Source organism: Melospiza melodia, unplaced genomic scaffold, assembly GCF_035770615.1.
Source record: "Melospiza melodia melodia isolate bMelMel2 unplaced genomic scaffold, bMelMel2.pri scaffold_37, whole genome shotgun sequence".
Lineage (NCBI taxonomy): Eukaryota > Metazoa > Chordata > Aves > Passeriformes > Passerellidae > Melospiza > Melospiza melodia.
This window is the reverse complement of record NW_026948690.1, coordinates 1,708,292-1,728,405: the sequence shown is the minus strand read 5'-3', so window position 1 is coordinate 1,728,405 and position 20,114 is coordinate 1,708,292. Positions and strand designations below refer to the sequence as shown.

The following is a 20,114-nucleotide window of genomic DNA, read 5'->3' as shown; positions in this document are numbered from 1 at the left end:
ATACTGGGAGTGACTGGGTGCAACTGGGATCATCCTGGGAGCCACTGGGGTTACAGGAGATGAGAATGGATCCTGACTGGGGGTTACTGGGAGCTACTGGGCCCATGCTGGCAGGAAAATGTGGACACATTGGGAGCAACTGGAATCAACTGGAGGATACTGCAACCATGTTAAGGGGACTAAGGACACAACTGGGGTAACTGGGACCACACTTTGGGCAACTGCCAGAAACTGGGATCATGCTAGAGGCAAGTGGGAGTAAGTGGGAAAGACTGGGATCATTTTCAGGAAACCAGAACCTCACTGGGGCAACTGGGATATGCTGGGAGTGTCTGTGACCATACTGAGGGCACTGGAACCACAATGCAAACAGCTGGGACCATGCTGGGGGCAACTGGGAGTGAGTGGGACCATGCTGAGAGGGACTGGGACTATTCGAGGGACAACTGGGATCATACTGGGAGGAACTGGGAACAACTGGGAATGACAGGATGCATGCTGGTGACAACTGGGATTTCCTGGCAGTGACTGGGATAAAACTGGGGGCAGCTGAACCACACTGAGGTAACTGGGAGTGCCTGGCAATGAGTACGAGTATGTTCAGGGCAACTGGGATATGCTGGGAATGCCTGAGACCATGCAGGTGGTGACTGGGACAACACTGGGAGCTGTGGGATCTCAGCACCTCAGGATGAGGGTGCAGAGCAACCAAGACCACCCTTGGGGGGCTCGGGAGTCCTGGAATGTTGCCAGAAGTGTCTGGTGGCTGGACTTTGATCCTACACAGGAGATAACATCTGTATGAGGACTGGGAGGATTTCACTGGGGTGAATGGTGAAGGGATAAGTTAGTTAGAGTATAATACACAGGGTTTAGGATTTCTGTACAGGGGGGTCTAGAGAAGTAAGATGGAGGAATTGGGGCGTGTCCTGTCCTTCTTCTTCTTCTTCTTGGCCTCCATCTTCTGTGGTGATGGTGGCACTTTGGGATTGGTCTTTACTAAAGGTGCACCGGTTAATAAGAATAGAAGGTATTGGGGAAAAATCATAAATATTGTACACGTAACTTTGGGTATAAAGATAAGTGACCGCCCCGGGGGCTCGCAGTGTGCCCATGGCTGACTGCTGTGCAGACCTCTGTCGGGCTGAAAGAAAATCTTTTAGATAAACAATTAATAAACACTGAGACCGAAACAAGATCAGAAGTCTCTCCTCGTCCTTTGAAGCGCCGGGCTGTCCAAGGCCACCCTGGGCCTTTCCAGGCCACCTAAACAGCCGAGAAACCGACAAGTGGCGTTCACTGCGTGGGCTACTCCCCACCAACCCTTTCGGGGGGGGGGTCAGCCCTGAAGAGCTGAAGCTCAAGAGCTGAAGAGCAAAGAGGGCAGCTCCAATTTAGGACGAGTTCTCAGGAGAGCACTGATAGCTCCTGAGGAGAGAAGCCTGAAGAAAAAAGAAAAAGAAGAAAAGAAAAAAAAAAAAAAAACAGCCACAAGCATCTGCAAAAAACAGCAGTCACTGAGAATTACATCTCTCAGCTTCTACCGAAGACAGTTCGTAGCAGAGCAGCCCGGATCGGAACCGGAAGGCGCCTCCGGATCCTTCTCCTGTGACCTGCTGGACAGAGATTGGGAGACTTCGGACAGCTCTGACGACAGATTCGGTGAGAAGGTCAAAAAATAAGAACATGGGGGGCACACTCTCCCAGGAACAGCGGGAAATTTTGTCCGCCTTACAAGGCGTGGCTCAAGCATATACAGAAGGGATCCCAAAGAAAGAATTAAAACAGTTATTGTTGTGGGCAAGGCTTAACTACCCACTTGCCGAAACATGCCTGCTATTTGAAGTGGGGTTTTGGCAGGAAATTAACAGGCACTTATATTTCTTAGCGACACAAAAGGACGAGACGGCGTTAAAGCTGCTCTCGCCGGCAAGATTAATGCTGGAAGGCATATCAGCACAGTCGAAAAGACTAGGAGAGCAACGAAAAGTTGCGATGCCCTCATCGGAAGGGGAGGAGCAAAGCTCCGGAAAAAAATTATCACTGGCCCTAAGAAGCCAGGGGGAAAGGGCTCTCGAAGAAAGAGAGCAAGAAATAATATTAAAGCCCCCGGTCCCAAAACCCAGAAACCCCAGGAAACTCCTAAAGCGTCCTGAAACTCCGGAGAGTACAGGGGAGTCAGGATCGGAGGGGGGGGGTGAAGGGGGGAGAGAAGGAATCGGGGGGGGCGCTTCCTCGCGGGGGACGCGACGCGACTGCGACGGAGCGGGCGGGAAGCGCGAATGAAGAGATACAGGGAGACACGGATGCAGACGCGGCTTTAGTCAGCGCAGCGCCGGGGGTGGCGGCCGCTTCGGTCGGTAGAATAGCCGAGACGCGGGTGGCGGGCAAAACTCGCAAGAACCGGGGGGAGGGGCCACATACCAGCGCGGAGGCGGCAAACACGGGCGGCGAAATGGGGGAAACTGCGCAGCCCCAAAGGGCCACCGTAGTGAGACGCGGGAGGCGCGCGGTTGTGACGTTAGACCCGGTGCGGAGGTCCGCTCGGATTTTGGAACGCGCTCGGGGACCGGCGGGGGGCGGGTCGTACACACCGGCGGGAGGTGCTAGGGACACAGCGTCAGAGGGGGAGGAGACAGAGTCAGGGACAGATCAAGGGGAGGAGACTTCGGAGGTGGAGCAAGAGGGAGAGAGTGACGTCAGCTCGGGAGCGACAGGGAGCGGCTCGGAGAGCACGCATGCGCAGAGAGCAGAGCGCGGGCGGGGGCGGGCCCCTGTGACGTCTCGGGCGAGGAGGGGCCGTGCTCGGGACTCTACGTCCCCCGGCACCACACCCTCTCCAGAGCCAGTACCTTCGGATGAAACCCTCGGAATCCCAGTCCCTTCCCTTCAAGGGAGACGTTCTGATGTCCAAGCTCCATTTTCAGCTGAGTTAAAAGCCAAGCAAACACGGTCTCAAGTGAGATCGCCGACACGGCAGCCGACCGGAAAAGGAAGTGCAGCCGAGCTCATTCCCTCATCGGAGCCAGGGAGGCCGGTGACAGCGCCACCTAGTGGCAGGAGGGCAGAAGTGCACGGCATGCCGGACCGGTTCGGCGGAGGCACAGCGCCATCTCGTGGCGAGGCTGCAACAATGCAGCGTTTTTTTCCAACATTATATAAAAAGAAAAACACGTTAAAGGAAACAATATTAGCACAACAAAGAGATTATCCATCGACTTCGGGATTTCATGAAAGTGATGAAAGCTCAGATGAAGAACAACTACTAGGAGAGGATGTCATAAGGATCACAGCATCGGAAGGTGTTCCGACATGGATGCTATCAGCAGCAGAAGCAGCAAAAAGCTTCTTGCATTCAGTTGATACAGCGAAAAAGAAATATCAACGGGATCCTCGAGTTTCCTTCTCGGATTTAGGAGCAAGGCCAAAAACCTCAAGGCGAGGAATGAGACATGATGAATCACCAATAACATCCACGACACCATTATTCATGCAAATCCCAATGGAACCTCAAGAAGAAGAAGAACTTCAAGAGCCAGTGAAAACAATGGACTGGAAACAAATTAGAAAAGCATTAGCAAAGGAAAAACATTTATTTCCAGGGTCGGGAGATTTGACAATGCCAGTGGCATATGATGCCCAGGGGCAGAACCCAAGGTGGGAAAGGATGGGTCACGAAGTACTCAAAGAGTTGGGGAAGGCGGCTCAAACTTTTGGGCTAGGCTCACAATACTTCAAACAGCTATTAAAAGGAACATTCACTACATATGACCTTACACCATTTGACATTCGAGGTATTGTGGCAATGATTCTTACTGACACGCAAAGTCTTGTCTGGGAAAAAAGATGGAGAAAATATCTTGCTGAATTACGGAACAGATATCAAGGCGGGCCAAATGCAAACCTCACAGAAGGGCAATTAGCAGGAGATCCTCCAGATGACAACCCAAGGGAACAAGCAGTGCGGCTTCCACGAGGAGTGTTGAGTGACATCAAGGAAGCAGCGCGAAGGGCAATCTTACAAATCACACCGACAGGAGCGCCAGAAATCCCGTTCTCTTGCATCAGGCAAGGTCCCACAGAGCCATTTATGTCATTCATCGATCGACTCACGCAAGCCGTGGATCGACAGCTGGCGATGGAAGAAGCGAAGGGGCCTCTCTTAGAGAGCTTAGCTTTCGGCAATGCCAACCCGGATTGCCAACGGGTGATTAGCGCCATGCCAGGACGGCCATCCTTGGCAGAGATGGTGGAGGCATGCAGTAAGGTGGGAACACCTCAGCATGTTGCATCAATCGTGAAGAGTGAACTAAGAGAGGAATGGGAAGAGCAGCTAAAGGGACATTCAGAAAGGCAGACAGAGAACAAGACACTGGAAAAGATGCTCGAAAAAATACTGCAACAGCAGGACGAGAACATCAACAAAGTCCTTGCGACGATGCAGAAAAAGAACAACCCCCCAAGAGGACAATGCTACAAATGTGGGGAGTTTGGCCACGTGAAGAGAAACTGTCCACGGACACATACGCCAGCGCCAGCACAGAAGGCGGAGAGGCCAGTTTGTGCGCGGTGCGGAAGGGGAAGACATTCAGCGAAAGAATGTTTTTCCCGAACAGACGTGGACGGAAACCCGCTACCGCATCCGGGAAACGGGAAGCGGAGCGCGCCCGTAAGCCAGCGCGCCCAGACACAAATACTGGCGGTGTCACAAGAGCAGACAGGGCAGTTGTCAGCGAACGACATGCAGATGCCCTCAGCAAGACCCTTAGTCGGTTCCACAGTGACCCAGACCTCCTCCCACCAGGGGCACAGTGTGCACTGGCAGCTTCGAGACTAGTATGCTTCTTAGATGATAGTCATGCGGAGATACCAACGGGTATCCGCGGGGACTCCTATAAGAAGCAAGATTTCCTGATAATCGGACAAGATAAGTGCAGTATTCTTGGACTCATTGTATACCCAACAGTCGTCTCAGCGGACAAAAATACAGAATTAACAGTCTTGGCAAGAGCGCTTCGTCCACCATTGACTGTACCAGAAAATACTGTGGTTGCAAGAGCTTTCGCGTTGCCGCCACACGCAGTTGGAGAGGTCATGTCAATCTTCGACGAAGAAGGTTTCCCTATGAAAGAACATGTTGAAGTGCATACAACATGGGTGAAACACATAGGTCGAGACCGACCCACGCTCACGTGCCAATTGACATGTGGGGACAGGACAATAGCGATCACAGGTATGCTCGACACAGGGGCGGATGTGACGGTAATCTCGTACATCTTCTGGCCACGCAGTTGGAGCTTAGTCGCGCCCATGGGTTCTCTCTCAGGCATAGGGGGAGCATCTCTGTGTCTGCAAAGTGAGAATTCTGTCGTTGTCACGGGACCAGGAGACAAGACGGCGATCATTCGTCCTTTTGTTGTCCAAAAGCCGATCACAGTCTGGGGTCGGGATCTTTTGGCACAATGGGGTGCGAAGATCGAAGTGGATTTTTAATAGGGGTCACTGCAGCACTCGCCACGCTGAAGCTGAAATGGAAGACAGATGATCCGGTTTGGGTGGATCAGTGGCCCCTTGAACGAAAAAAATTGAGTGCTCTGAAAGACCTGGTCCAAGAACAATTGCAGAAGGGACACATCAGGCCAACAGACAGCCCTTGGAATTCTCCGGTGTTTGTCATCAAGAAAAAACTGTCGGGCAAATGGAGATTGTTACACGATCTCAGGAAGATCAACGAAGTCATAGAAGACATGGGACCGCTTCAGTTGGGACTTCCATCTGTCTCAATGATTCCCAGAGATTGGCAGCTTGTGGTCATTGACCTCAAGGACTGTTTCTTTAGTATCCCGCTCCATCCAGATGATGCTCCGAGATTTGCCTTTTCAGTCCCGAGTATCAACAGGGAAACGCCTCTGCAGCGGTACCATTGGGTCGTTCTTCCACAAGGACTGAAAAATTCTCCGACGATCTGTCAATGGTACGTGGCGCGAGCTTTGGCACCAGCGCGGAAGAAATTCCCGAAAGTGAAGATCATTCATTACATGGATGATTTGCTCATTGCAGCATCAACTCGACAGGAGCTGCAGGAAGCTCGTGACTGTGTGATTGCAGAGGTGCAAAAGGCAGGTCTGGAAATTAGCATTTCGAAGATTCAAGAGGTTGCACCTTGGAAATATCTAGGGTGGAAGATTTCAGAAAGAACCATAAAACCTCAAAAAATGGAAATCAGCACCGAGGTCAGCAATTTGCATGATCTGCAACAACTTTTAGGAGAAATCAACTGGATGAGGCCAATCTTGGGAATCACGAACAGCGACATCCCAGCGCTGCTCGATCTTTTGAGAGGAGACACAGACATTCGGTCTCCCAGGACGCTAACGCCTGAAGCAAAAAAGGAGTTGGAGAGAGTCGCAGACGCGATACAGAAAAGGCAAGCACATCGATTTGTTCCAACGTTGCCTTTTCAGTTGGCAGTGCTGGGGAAGAAAACACAGTTCCATGGTCTGATCTTCCAATGGGACGAATCACAGAAGGATTCTTTAATAATTATAGAGTGGATTTTTCTACCACACAGGCCCGCAAAAACGATTCTTACAGATTTAGAGATGGCAGCACAAATCATCATAAAGGCGAGAACAAGGTTGCTGACAATGGCAGGAAGAGAATTCTCAGTCATCAGATTACCTTTAAAGCGACACTATTTCGATTGGGCGATGCAACAATCGAAAGACCTATTGATCGCGTTGCTGGCGTTCCCAGGAACTTGTACAGTCCACTTTCCGAGACACAGAATACTGCAATCGCAAATATGCTATAGGGCGAAACCAAAAATAAGCGAAGAACCATTAGACGGGATCACAGTGTTCACGGATGGCTCAGGGAAGACACATAAGTCAGTGATCACGTGGAGAGACTCAGCGACAGGGGATTGGGAATCTGACGTGAGGATGGTTCAGGGCTCTCCACAGATTGTGGAGTTGGCAGCCGTTGTCCGGGCATTTCAGTTGTTCGAACAACCTCTCAATCTGGTGACAGACTCCGCATATGTTGCGGGTGTGGTCAAGAGATTGGAAGGTTCGCTCTTGAAAGAAGTCAGTAATGAGGTTTTATACTCATATCTGACAAGCTTGAAAATACTGCTAGAGAGCAGGGAGAGAAAGTATTTCATCACACACATTAGAGCGCACACAACGCTTCCGGGGTTTTTAGCGGAAGGGAATGCTCGGGCGGACAGGTTGACGATGCCCATTTCACAAACACTGCCGGACATTTTTGAGCAGGCAAGATTGAGTCATGCGTTCTTTCATCAGAACGCGCAAGGGCTAATGGAATCCTTTCGTCTCACAAAGAGTCAGGCGAGGGAAATCATTAGTGCCTGTCCAGACTGTCAGCTTGTGCAGCCACCTTCCTCTACCGGAGCCATCAATCCGCGGGGGCTGCAAAGTCTTCAGCTGTGGCAAGCTGATGTCACAAAATATCCATCTTTTGGGAGGCTCAAAAATGTTCATGTTTCTGTGGATACATTCTCAGGGGCAGTCTTTGCTTCAGCACATGCAGGGGAAACAGCAGACCATGCTTGCCGACATTTCCTGCAAGCATTTGCAGCGTTAGGTGTGCCTCAAGAGATAAAAACAGATAATGGGCCAACGTATACAGGCAGGGTGCTTGACAGATTCTTGAAAAGGTGGGGTGTCAGACACACGTTTGGTATTCCACATTCGCCCACAGGTCAGGCGATCATTGAAAGAACACATCACACCCTGAAATCCCTTCTGGACCGGCAAAGAAGGGGTGAGCCAGAGGCAACACCTCACATGAGATTAAATAAGGCATTGTATGTGCTGAATTTCCTAAATAGCTCATCCTCAGAACCCAATCCACCGATCATGAGACATTTCTTAAACAGCACACAGGCAAAGCTAAGGGAAAATCCTTTAGTTTTGATCAGAAACCCAGAGACAGGACAAATAGAAGGTCCTTTCAAGCTAATCACTTGGGGCAAGGGTTTCGCTTGTATCTCCACAGATCGAGGTTTAAAGTGGGTGTCGGCGCGGCACGTGAAGCCATTCCGAACGCGAGAACACGAGAACGTTGATCCAAGGAACAAAGAGACGAGTACTCAGACGGAGGTCGAGACTCAGACTGCACAGAACGATTCAAAAGAAAAATAAGAAGAGGCTAAAGACTTTGGGGGAATTTTTCTCTAGAGCCTTGAATGAAAAATAGAATGATAATTTCACGCAGAAGCGGAATTATGGGTTTTATGATGCTTATGTGCATCATTCTTTCATTTGTTGCAGTAAGCAATGGGGGTAATTTACCTATTACTCAACCAAGACAAAACGTATGGGAGACTTTAGCTCAGGCAGCAAATTTAGATAGCATTTGCCTGACACATTCAAGGCCAGGAAAACCATTTTCAGCATGCATGGTTGGATTGCCAGTGGATGAATGGCCAGTTCCAGGGCACTCCGCAGTTAACATTTCACAGGTCATTAAAGATCCTGTGAAAGAGTGGTGTGCTTGGACACGTCTACTTCCTGTGGCTTCTACAGAACCTCAGGAATTGGAGATTTTTGGGTCCATGACAATGGAACTCTGCATGCAGTTTGAGGCTCCAAATGTCACAAAGGTGAAAACTGTCGATGTGACTCCCGTTCATGAATTTTATAAAAATGCGTCAGCATGGTGTAAATATACAGAAAAAACTACCAAAGGATCGGTCCAAGTTCCAGTGCAATTGCCACGGGGTTTGTTTTTAATTTGCGGTGACAGAATTTGGCACGGCATTCCTGCTAATGCCACGGGAGGTCCATGCAGCATTGGGGAAATTTCAATGCTATCACCTGATTTGAACATGTTAAGGGAAAGAAAACGCAGAGAAAAAAGATCAATACAGCAGTATGCGGCAGATTGCAATGATAAAATATTTTCTTGGGACAAGAAAGCGAGTATTGCTACAGCAATCTTCTCACCTCAAGCAGCATCAGGGGTGGCCTTGACTCAAGTCGACCGCATGGGTTGTTGGTTAAGCAAACATGCACGGTCTGTGTCTGTCGCATTGGATGACATGCTAAAAGACATCAGTGGTGTAAGGCAGGCGGCTCTTCAAAACAGAGCGGCGATCGATTATCTATTGCTCGCTCATGGACATGGTTGTGAAGAGTTTGAAGGGATGTGCTGCATGAATCTCTCAGATCATTCAAGGTCAATTCATGAAAGTATCAAAAATATAAAAGACAGCATAAATAAGCTTGGTGAGATCACAGGATCATGGATCGATCAGCTGGTAGACTTCTTTGACATCTCTCCCATTTGGAGAGGAATTTTAAGAATAGGGTTCTATGTTTTAATAGTTCTCCTAGTCCTCATACTTGTTATCCCATGCATATTTGCATGTTTAAAACACGCTATGAATCGGATAGCGAAAGAAGTTTTCCTAGTGCAAACAGAAGGGGGAGATGTGGGATCTCAGCACCTCAGGATGAGGGTGCAGAGCAACCAAGACCACCCTTGGGGGGCTCGGGAGTCCTGGAATGTTGCCAGAAGTGTCTGGTGGCTGGACTTTGATCCTACACAGGAGATAACATCTGTATGAGGACTGGGAGGATTTCACTGGGGTGAATGGTGAAGGGATAAGTTAGTTAGAGTATAATACACAGGGTTTAGGATTTCTGTACAGGGGGGTCTAGAGAAGTAAGATGGAGGAATTGGGGCGTGTCCTGTCCTTCTTCTTCTTCTTCTTGGCCTCCATCTTCTGTGGTGATGGTGGCACTTTGGGATTGGTCTTTACTAAAGGTGCACCGGTTAATAAGAATAGAAGGTATTGGGGAAAAATCATAAATATTGTACACGTAACTTTGGGTATAAAGATAAGTGACCGCCCCGGGGGCTCGCAGTGTGCCCATGGCTGACTGCTGTGCAGACCTCTGTCGGGCTGAAAGAAAATCTTTTAGATAAACAATTAATAAACACTGAGACCGAAACAAGATCAGAAGTCTCTCCTCGTCCTTTGAAGCGCCGGGCTGTCCAAGGCCACCCTGGGCCTTTCCAGGCCACCTAAACAGCCGAGAAACCGACAGGGAGCCACTGGGAATGTGCTGGGGGAACTGGGACCATGCAGGGGGCAACTGGGGGCAAGTGTGAGTGACTGGGGCCCTGCTGGGAGAGACTGACATCATACTTGGAGGTACTGGGACTATACTATGGGCAACTGGTAGAACTGGGAACACACTGGATGAAAGTGGGAGCAACTGGGACCAGGTTGGGGACAAATTGCATAACGGGGAATGACTGTGAGTGCCTGGGCTCATACTGGGAAGAGGAGGGATCCTGCCAGGAGTGAGGGGAAGTGACCAGGATCATCCTCGGACTGACAAGGAAACTGGAAGGACACGGGGGGGGGCAACTGGGCTCATGCTGGGAGCAGGGCTCCTGGACAGGATAGATGCAGGGGCCAAACCCAACAAGGTGAGGTTTAACAAGTCCAAGTGCTGAGTCCTGCACTTTGGCCACAACAACCCCTGCAGCAATACAGGCTGGGGACAGAGTGGCTGGACAGCAGCCAGGCAGAAAGGGACCTGCAGGGACTGATGGACAGCAGGCTGGACAGGAGCCAGCAGTGTGCCCAGGTGGCCAAGAAGGCCAATGGCTCCTGGCCTGGATCAGGAATGGTGTGGCCAGCAGGAGCAGGGCAGGGATTGTTCCCCTGTGCTCAGCACTGCTTGGGCAGCACCTCAAGTGCTGTTTGCAGTTCTGGTGCCCCCAATTTAGGAAGGACATGGAGGGGCTGGAGCGTGTCCAGAGAAGGGACACAATGCTGGGAGGGGTCTGGAGTACAGCTGAGGGAGCTGGGGTTGTCTTTCCTGGAGAAGAGGAGGTTCAGAAGACACAAGGCAGTGGCAGGGGAAAGATTGGATTGATGATCTCCGAGGTCTTTTCCAACATTGCTGATTCTGGGATCCTCTGGAAACACCCTTGGAGAAGTTGCAGCATGAGCCCAGGGACTCCTTTTCAGGAGCTCCAGCAGCCCAGGTGCCTCAGCTTTTCCTGGCAGCCCCAAAGCCCATCCTGTCAGTCCTGTAGAGCCTCTGCAGCTCCTCCTCATTGCCCAGAACAGGGAGCCCCAGAGCCAGACAGAGCAGCCCAGATGTGCCCCCTGGCCTGGGGTGCCTCTGGCAAGGAAGCAGCACCAGGCACTGCAGGAGCCTGCAGACAATTCCTGCAGCACTTGTAGGATGATCCTGCTCCCCAAGGGATGTTCCCATGGTGCCAAGTCAGGAACTGCAATGGGGAGTGGGGCCAGAGAGGAAAGGGCAAACAGGGATGGGCTCCTTGGAGGGGAAGGAACAGGGATGGGCAATAGGAAGCAATCTGGATCAGGAAAGAGGAAGGAAAGCAAAGGTGAAGGCAGGGAAATGCTCGGGGCAGTTTGGGAGTGGCTGCCAGGCAGCCCTGGCTCTGACCAACAATATCTGCAGTGGGACAGGAAACTCCCAGCTGATGGGAACAAACTTTCTGGCTGACTGCAGAGGCCAGGACAAAGCTGAGTGGTTTCCCTGCTGTCCCCCAGCCCTTGCTGGCCCCAGGGGCTGATGGCATTTGTGCTCCCTCAGGTTCATGTCCCCACAGCAACAGCATGGGGGTGCTCCCCCTGCTGTGTGCAATGCAAACAGGGGCTGCTGAGGCAGTGCTGCTGTGTCTGTGCCTGCAAGGATGGGGCACCTGTGTGAGCTGGGGGAGAGGCCAGGGCTGCAGAGGGGGATGTTGTTGGCAGCTCCATCAGGACGCTCTGGGACGCTGCCCTGGGCTGTGCAGCACACTGGGGATGGATCAGCCCCTGCTCTGCTACTCCTTCCCCTCTGCCCCAGGGACCTTGTAGAGCCCCAGCCATGCTGTTTGCCCCCAGCCTGCCCACGGCCAGCCTGGGGCTGCTCACGGGGCTTTTCTGTGCTGACCATTGGCCTGGGTGTGTTCTTGAGAGAGCCTGGGCAAGGAGTCTGGAGCCCCCAGGGCCTGGCCTGAGGCGTCAGCGCTGCCCCAGCAGTGCCCATGGCCTGTCCCTGCTGCAGCCCCGGCACTGCCACCCCCAGGGCTGTGCCCGGCCCTGAGAGCACTCAGGCCCTGCAGCAACACCAGGGCCACCAGGGCAGCGGGGCAGGGCCACGGCAGCAGCACTGGCAACACCAAGTGCTGCTGCTGCTGGGCACAGCTGCTGTGCCAGCACTGATCTGCCCCCAGCTCTGCACACAGACATTGCTGCTGCAGCTCCAGCGAAGGCAACAAGAGGGGGAACTCTGGTTAAAACTTTGCTTGGAGATCCTTTACTTCCTTTAGAGCCACTGAGAGCACAGCTCCTCATTGACACAGTCTGGGGCCACAGCAAAGGTGGAGAGAAATGAAATGAGAAATGGCAAAACCAGTAGCACTTCATTTGGACAATACTAAAAAAAATAAAAAGAATGAGAATAATAAACCAACCACCATACGCAAGAAGAACAATGAAAGATTACATTGATTTCAAGTGATTTGCAGAAATTGGCAAGCAGTTTAATGTTTCTGATATAGTCCAGTCACCAATCTCCACACTGCAGCCTTGAGCTCCTGGTTTCTCAGGCTGTAGATGAGGGGATTCAGGGCTGGAGGCACCACCGAATACAGAACTGACAGGGCCAGATCAAGGGATGGGGAGGAGATGGAGGGGGGCTTCAGGTAGGCAAAAACGCCAGTGCTGAGAAACAGGGAGACAACAGCCAGGTGAGGGAGGCAGGTGGAAAAGGCTTTGTACCGTCCCTGCTCAGAGGGGATCCTCAGCACAGCCCTGAAGATCTGCACATAGGAGAAAACAATGAACACAAAGCAGCTTGAGGCTACACAGGCACTTAGAGCAAGAAGCCCAAGTTCCCTGAGGTAGGATTTGGAGCAGGAGAGCTTGAGGATCTGTGGGATTTCACAGAAGAACTGGTCCAGGGCATTGCCATGGCACAGAGGCAGGGAAAATGTATTGGCTGTGTGCAGCAGTGAGTAGAGAAAGGCACTGGCCCAGGCAGCTGCTGCCATGTGGGCACAAGCTCTGCTGCCCAGGAGGGTCCCGTAGTGCAGGGGTTTGCAGATGGACACGTAGCGGTCATAGCACATGATGGTCAGGAGGGAAAGCTCTGCTGAGATAAAGAACATAAAGAAGAAGAGCTGAGCAGCACATCCTGAGTAGGAGATGTTCCTGGTGTCCCAGATGGAATTGTGCATGGCTTTGGGGACAGTGGTGCAGATGGAGCCCAGGTCGCTGAGGGCCAGGTTGAGCAGGAAGAAGAACATGGGCATGTGCAGGTGGTGGCCGCAGGCTACGGCGCTGATGATGAGGCCGTTGCCCAGGAGGGCAGCCAGGGAGATGCCCAGCAAGAGGCAGAAGTGCAGGAGCTGCAGCTGCCGCGTGTCTGCCAATGCCAGCAGGAGGAAGTGCCTGATGGAGCTGCTGTTGGACATTTGATTTCTCTGGCTATTGGGAGCTGTTCATGGAGAAAAGTTAGTGACCGGTTGGGAGAAACTTCTTCCAGCCAAATCAAAGCCTTTTTCCACAGACCCTTCTCCTGTAACACTCTGACACCCTTTTCAATTTCCAGAAGATTTTTCTTCAGCTCCAAGTTTGGAGCCCTGGCTGGTGCTGCCTGAGTGGGACTTCAGGTTTAGGGTAGGTACACACAGAGGTTTTTATAGTTCAGCCTTGCTGTGCAGACATAGGAGGGGCACAGGGACCTGTCCTTTTGTTCTTCTTTGAATCTCTGTTAACACAGACAGCCCTGTCAGCATCTGCCCTCTCACTGCCAGTGAACAGGAATGGTAAAGTCTCTTAAAATGTACTAGTGTTATTTACAGCTTTTCTTCATCTCCCCTGCTGATTATTTTTGGATGTCAGAAACTCTTTGCATTTCTGCTGCCCTCAGGGAGAACAGTGAGTTCTCTGAGGCAAGGTGGTGAGTGGAGAAGAAGGGGAGGATGTCTGTCACCCTGTCCTGTTTCAGGATTCTCTAAGCTTTCACCTTTCCCAGACAGAGGATGATCACCCTCCCATGTTTCCCTTAAAAACCATCCTGACATTGCTGACAGCAGATGGATCCCCACAGTCCACCAAATGTCCATCCCCTTCTCAAGGTCTCAGCCCCACATTTGTACCCAGGACAGGGCTCATTTCACCAACCCAAAAGTATTTTCTCATCATAGACCTTCTGTGTCTCACTGTGGGGCTTTTAGATAACACAGAGATGCTACAGACAGGTTTGTATCCTGGAGGGAAGCTCAAAGCTTGGACTGAAATCTCAGGGAGATTCCAGGTGTCCCTATGATGGCATTGGATGAAGGGAGATGCAGCTCCTTCCCTGGCTGCACTGACAGCATTGCCCAGAGCTGGGCAGTGGGGACAGCGTCACCCTGAGCCAGCTGTGCCCCCTCCAGAGCCCCCAGGGCCGGGCAGCTGCTCCCAGCCCTGTGCTCGGCAGAGGGAACTGGGCCCAGGGCTGCAGAGCTGCCCCACAGCTCTGCTGCAGCTCTGCCTGCACAGGAGGGGCTGCATGCCTTGGAGCCCCGGCCCTGAGGGCAGAGGCTTGGCTGGGGCACAGGAGGGAGGGGGCTTGTTCAGAGGGAGGGGCTGCACTGCAGGGGATCCTGTGGGCATCTCTAAACTCTCCCTGCCGCAGCATCTCTGGGTATTGTTTTCTCTCATTGCCCGATCTTCTCTCTGCTTCCTGCAGATTTCCCTCCAGCAGGTGTTTCCCAGTGCCTGATCTCTCCCTGCCAGCACTCACAGACCCCAAATCTCTGTGCACTCTCCTTGGCCCTACAGAACCCTGCTTGTTTTCAGGGCACTGCCTGGGGCCAGGTTCTGTTTGCAGATGGGACAAAGGACAGCTCAGACTGAGCCTGATGGGTTCAGCAAATGGGATGCTGGTGCTGTTCATGGGCAGAGTGGCTGAAAGTACATTAGGGATCTCCTGTGAATCTACAGAACACAAAAATAACAGTTCCAATGTCTCAGGAACTTTTAAAATTTTTTAATTAATAATTCATAATCAATCTTGAATATTAATCCCCCCACTCCCTGCCATTCTCCAATATTAGGAATCTGAAGTCTTTGGAAATGTCCTAATTTTTAATGAAATCCTTGTATTGGAAATATTTTATGACTGACCAGCATTCCTCAGCATGTCAAAGCTTCATGAGCATTTCACCTCCCCTGCACCAGAAATATTCAGAGTTTTACTCACAGAGTCTGTAGGTTTTGGGATGTTCCAGCTTTAGGAGATCACTCCAGGAGCTGCAGCTTCATTGTCCTGCAGCCAGAGGTTCCTGCGGCAAATGCTGGCAGTGATTCTGCCCCAGGCACTTCTCAGCACTTCCCAGCCCTGACGGATTGAAGCTCTCTGTGCCTCTGTGCTGTGCCCAGGGTGGCTACCGGCAGTGCCCCAGCCCTGCTGGGCTGGGAGAGGAGCTGCTCCTCAGGAGAAATGTCTTTTTGAAGGTCTTCTTGGTTTGCCAGGAGCTGCGTCTGTGCCAGGAGCCCAGCCCAACTCAGCAGCACAGAGCACAAGGACTTTAATGACCCTCTTGGGGCTTTGGTGTTGTTTACATCAAACTCAGTCCCTGAGAGAGTGTTCAAAAAACTTCTCAAGAACTCAAACTTAAATTGAAAGTCTGAAGTTTCTTGAAGTTGTTATGGTTCCCACTGAGGGACATGACTGAGAAAGTGTCCCTGGTTAGTTCCAGTTAGAGCAGAACACTGGAGGCAGTGATGACAGCTGGGGACAAAGAAGGCAAAGGTGTCTCTGGTGCTGAGCAAAGCTGGATGTCTTTGAGGAATGCCAAGGGCAAAGGCCTGAGCCCCAGTCCCTGGCCAGGCAGATCCTGTCCCTCCCTCCTTGCTCAGGGCTCTTGCCGGGATGGGCACTGGCATGTGGGCATGTGCAATGGCAAGGGCAGGAGCATGGGGCGGCCCCTGCCAGGCTGCTGAGCAGGGACAAGGAGGCAATGAGGCCCCAGCCCTGCAAGGGTCACTTGTCCCCTCCTGGCCCCAGGCCCAGGCCCAGCAGCCATGGCCAAAGTGCTGCCCAAGTTGGCTCTGGCAGGGCTGTCTTGCAGCTGCTGCCCATCCCTGTGCCCTGTGCAGCCCAGGCTGTCCCACGGTGTCCCTGCCCTGCGCCTCTGTCCCTGCAGGCTGTCGGCATTCCCCGGCTGCCCCACCTGGCTGGGTCCTTCCTTAGCTGACAGCTCTGCCTCCTGCCTGCCCCTGCCTGCCCACACAAAGCCTAGGGATGACCCAGACTCCTTCTGGGGGCCATGTTGCACCACAGTCCTGCTCTGAGAGGGAAATTCCTTTCTCTTTGGGTCCTGTCTGGCCCTCCCTATCTCTCCTTTGCATTAATTCTTTCTTTCTCTGTCTGTTCTCTACTATGTAAAAAAGATCCACCACCTCTGAAACCACCATTCAGTCCCTTCCAGGGCTCACCTCTGCTGTCCTCAGTCCCCACCCAACTGAGCACAGAGCTCCTCTGTCCCTGTAAAGTGCTCATGTGCTTGAGGCCTCCAAACCCCACCTTGGGAGATATCTGGGCCCTGTCCAAGGTATTGGCAAATGAAAACATTCTGCTCATAGTCTAAGAAAATCACCTCAGGACAACACCAGTCAGACCTGTGTGTCCTGGCTACTTTTGCCTTGGAGCAATCCTTGGATAAATAGAATTTTTCAGGCCGAATTTCAGTTTTGCCCATGGGCACTTTGATGTGAACAACGATTCTCTTCCATTGGAAAGAAAGCTGAGGCCCAGTGTTTCAGGGGCAGATGAGCAGCAGCCACCAAGGGCCAAGGTGAGCCAGACCTTGCTGGAATTGCAGCTTGTGCCTGAGAGAAATCCTTGGATACACATAATTTGGGAGGTAGAATACCAGTTTTGGCCACTGGTCCCTTGATGAAAAGGCCATTTCTTTTCCATCTGAAGGAAAGCAGAGAGCCCCAGGGTTTGATGGTAGATGAGAAGCAGCCGCTGGGAGGCCAAGCCAGCCAAACTCATCTCTCCTGGCAGCTTTTGATTGGGACCTATCCTTGGATATATGAAATTTAGGGGCCAAATCTCAAATTTGGCCCTGGCCCCTGGACAAGGAGACTGTTCTATTTCCATCACAAGGAAGGCAGAGAGCCCCAGTGTTTCCGGAGTAGATGACAGGTGGCCATCCGAGCCCACAGTGCCAGAGAGAGCTGGCAGGTTTTGTCTGGGAGAAACCCTTCATATCGTGAATATTTTAGGAGGAGTAGCAATTTTGGCCGTTGAGGAATAAGAAGATTCTTTTCCATAGGAAGGAAAGCACAGAACCCCAGTGCTTCAGGGGCTGATGAACTGCAGGCACCAGAGACCAAGGCCAGCCAGACCTTTCTGTAATGGCAGCTTTTGTGTAGGAGCAATCATTTGATATAGGACTTTTGAAGGTGGAATCCCAATTTCGACCACGGGCACCTGGAGAAGAAGGATGGTTCTTTTCCCTTAGGATGGAAAGGGCAGAGCCCCAGTGTTTCAGGGCAGAATTCAGGCAACAACCAGAAGCCAAGGCCAGCACGACCTGTCTGTACTGGGAGATCTTGTCTGGAAGAAAAAACCCTTGAATGTAGGAATTTTGGAGGACAAGTACCAGTTTTGGCCATGGGTGCCTGTGCAGGAGGGACAGTTCTTTTCCATAGGAAGGAAAGCACACAGCCTCACTGTTTGAAGGCAGGTGAGAGCCAGCCCTCAGGAAGACAAGGTCAGCCAGACGTGTTGGTAATGGAAGCTTTTATGTGGGAGAAATCCCTGGATATTGGGAAATTTGGAGGGGGAATCCCATTTTGGCCATAGATGCTTGAATGAGAAAGGCAGCTCTTTTCCAATTGAAGGAAAGCCCAGACCCCAGGGTTTCAGGGGTACATAAGAAGAGACCCTCAACATGCCAAGGGCAGTTGGACCAGTCAGGCCAAGCCAAGCAGGCCTGTTCCCTGTTCCCTGGGATCCATGGGGCCCTGCAGGGTCACAGTGGTGGTGTCATATTGGATCCTTGGTTTCATCAGGCCCAGATGTCTCACACTGGCCTCTTGTTTCCATGGGGCTTCAGTGTCACATGGTCCCTTGCTTCCATGAGGCCTGGTGGTGTCACAGGGGTCTCCTTGGTGCTGCAGTGTCACAATGGACGTTTGGTTCCATGGGGACTCACAGTGTCAGAAGGGTCTCCTTGGCTCCATGAGGCCCTGCAGAGCCCCTTGATCCAACAAGGCCTCCAAGTGTCATCATGGCCTCCAGGATTCCACGAGGCCCCGCAATGTCACAATGGACCTTTGGTTCCATGGGGTCCTGTACTGTTCTTGGATCCTTAGTTCCATGGGGCCCTGCAGTGTCACAATGGTCTCCATGATCCCATAAGGCCTTGCAGTGTCACAACAGGCCATTGGTTTCATGGAGCCTCACAGTGTCACAGTGTTCCCTTGGCTCCACAAGGCTCTGAAGTGCCACAAAGGCCCTTTGTTTTCTCAAGGCCACCAATTTTAATAATGGCCTCCAGGTTCTATGAGGCCCTGCTGTGTCACAATGTCTCATGGTTCCATGAGGCCACACAGTTTAACAAGGGACCCTTGGCGTACATCAGGCCCAAGGACCCTTGGTGTACATCCTGTGTCACAATGGACTTCTGGTTCCATGAGCTCTCACGCTGCCAGGCAGTCTCCTCGGTTCTGCAGTGTGTGCTGGTTTGACCAGGAAGAAGTGGGAATTCTGGGATGTTGTGGTCAAACCAATGGGTGCTCAGATTTTGATACTGGCACCTGATGTGACCAGTGGGGTTTGGACACACCCCTGAGATCACGCAGGGGTTAAAAACCAGAGCTTCGGCCCTGGGAGTTCTCTCTTGGGACTTTGAGGCAAAGAGGTCGGATCTCCCTCCCCCGTCCCGCTGCTGCTGCTGGGCGGGAGAGGGGCAGCCATGCGGTAGGCTTGGGCCTGGACAGAGGTGCGGGGTGAGGAGGCTCTTGAGGATGGAAGGGTGGAGGAGCCCCAAGAGACATCGAGCCACCCCATCCCCCTCCCCCAAGAGAGAGAGAGGGAGAGCCGGCGACAGAATGTGATAGCAGCTGGCCGAGGAGGAGAAGGGGGGAGTGCGGCAAGAAAGTGCCCGGCCAGAGCAGGGGCCAGAGCAGCGTGGGAGTGCCGGAGCTCTAGGACAGGCAGAGACTGAAATTTTTAACCCTTTTCTTACATGATTGGGACCTTGCAAAAATGCTGATCCTCCTCGGAGCTGAATAAGAAGAGAGATAAGAGATGAGATAACGAGGACTAGGCCCGAGGAAAGTGGAGAAGATTGGCTGAGTGGGGGAAGAGATGGAGTGGCCTTTTGGCTGGACTTTCCTTATGTGGCCATAGACTGAACCATTTTTTATTCCTGTGACACAGAGACTGCATTTAGGGGGAGGCAGTGCCTCAGAACCAGGAGGGTTCATTGTGGGCACGCCTCGGCCCCAGGGAGTGAAAAAATGGGGGGGACAGATGTCCCGAAGGAGAGACTGTGCATCTTTTGGAGTGAGACAAGGCATCCTTAAAAGACAACCCTAAAAGAAGCTCTGGTCCATGCACAGTGGTGAGAGCACTGGGCATGGAAGGAAAAATGTCATAATGGCAAAGGACTTTCCGGGCAGTGCTGAGTGACATGGAAGCACACGAGGTTTCAGCATGTTTCCAGGGGAAGTCTATGGTGCAAGAAGGACTCCTCTCCTCTTCATGGACTGAAGTTTTAGTATTCTAAAGGATGCTGGACTGAGATTTGATGATTTGGGGGAATATATTACATCGAGAAATTTGGTGGGGAGGAGGAGGAAAGTGCTTTTTGTAAGGTTTTCAATTTTCCCCTTATAGTTTTTCCCTTCTTTTCTTGTAGTTTAGTTAATAAAGTTTTCTTTATTTCCAAGCTGGAGCCTGCTTTGCTTATTCCTGGTCACATCTCAGAGCAGACACCAGGGAGAGGGTATTCTCATGGGGGCACTGGCTCTGTGCCAGGCTTAAACCATGACACAGTGTCACCAAGGTCCCTTTGTTCCATGAGGTTTCGCGGTAGAACAT

The 20,114-nt window shown here is 51.9% G+C and overlaps 2 protein-coding genes across 2 annotated transcripts in view; one reads left to right on the top strand and one right to left on the bottom strand.

Moving 5' to 3' along the window:
* Window positions 1-3,008: 3,008 nt before the first annotated feature.
* LOC134434450 (olfactory receptor 14J1-like) lies at window positions 3,009-13,098 on the bottom strand (the record flags this gene model as incomplete). The annotated part of the gene is made up of 2 exons (XM_063183106.1): window positions 3,009-3,050; window positions 12,637-13,098. Coding segments are annotated over 2 exons (504 nt in total), but the record flags the coding sequence as incomplete, so codon positions are not given.
* Window positions 13,099-18,984: 5,886 nt separating this feature from the next.
* Window positions 18,985-20,114, top strand: part of LOC134434449 (serine/threonine-protein kinase pim-1-like) — a 30,694-nt gene continuing 29,564 nt past the window's right edge. Inside the window, exon 1 of the mRNA XM_063183105.1 lies at window positions 18,985-18,989. Coding sequence (XP_063039175.1) covers window positions 18,985-18,989 — 5 coding nt within the window. The remainder of the gene's footprint in view (window positions 18,990-20,114) is intronic.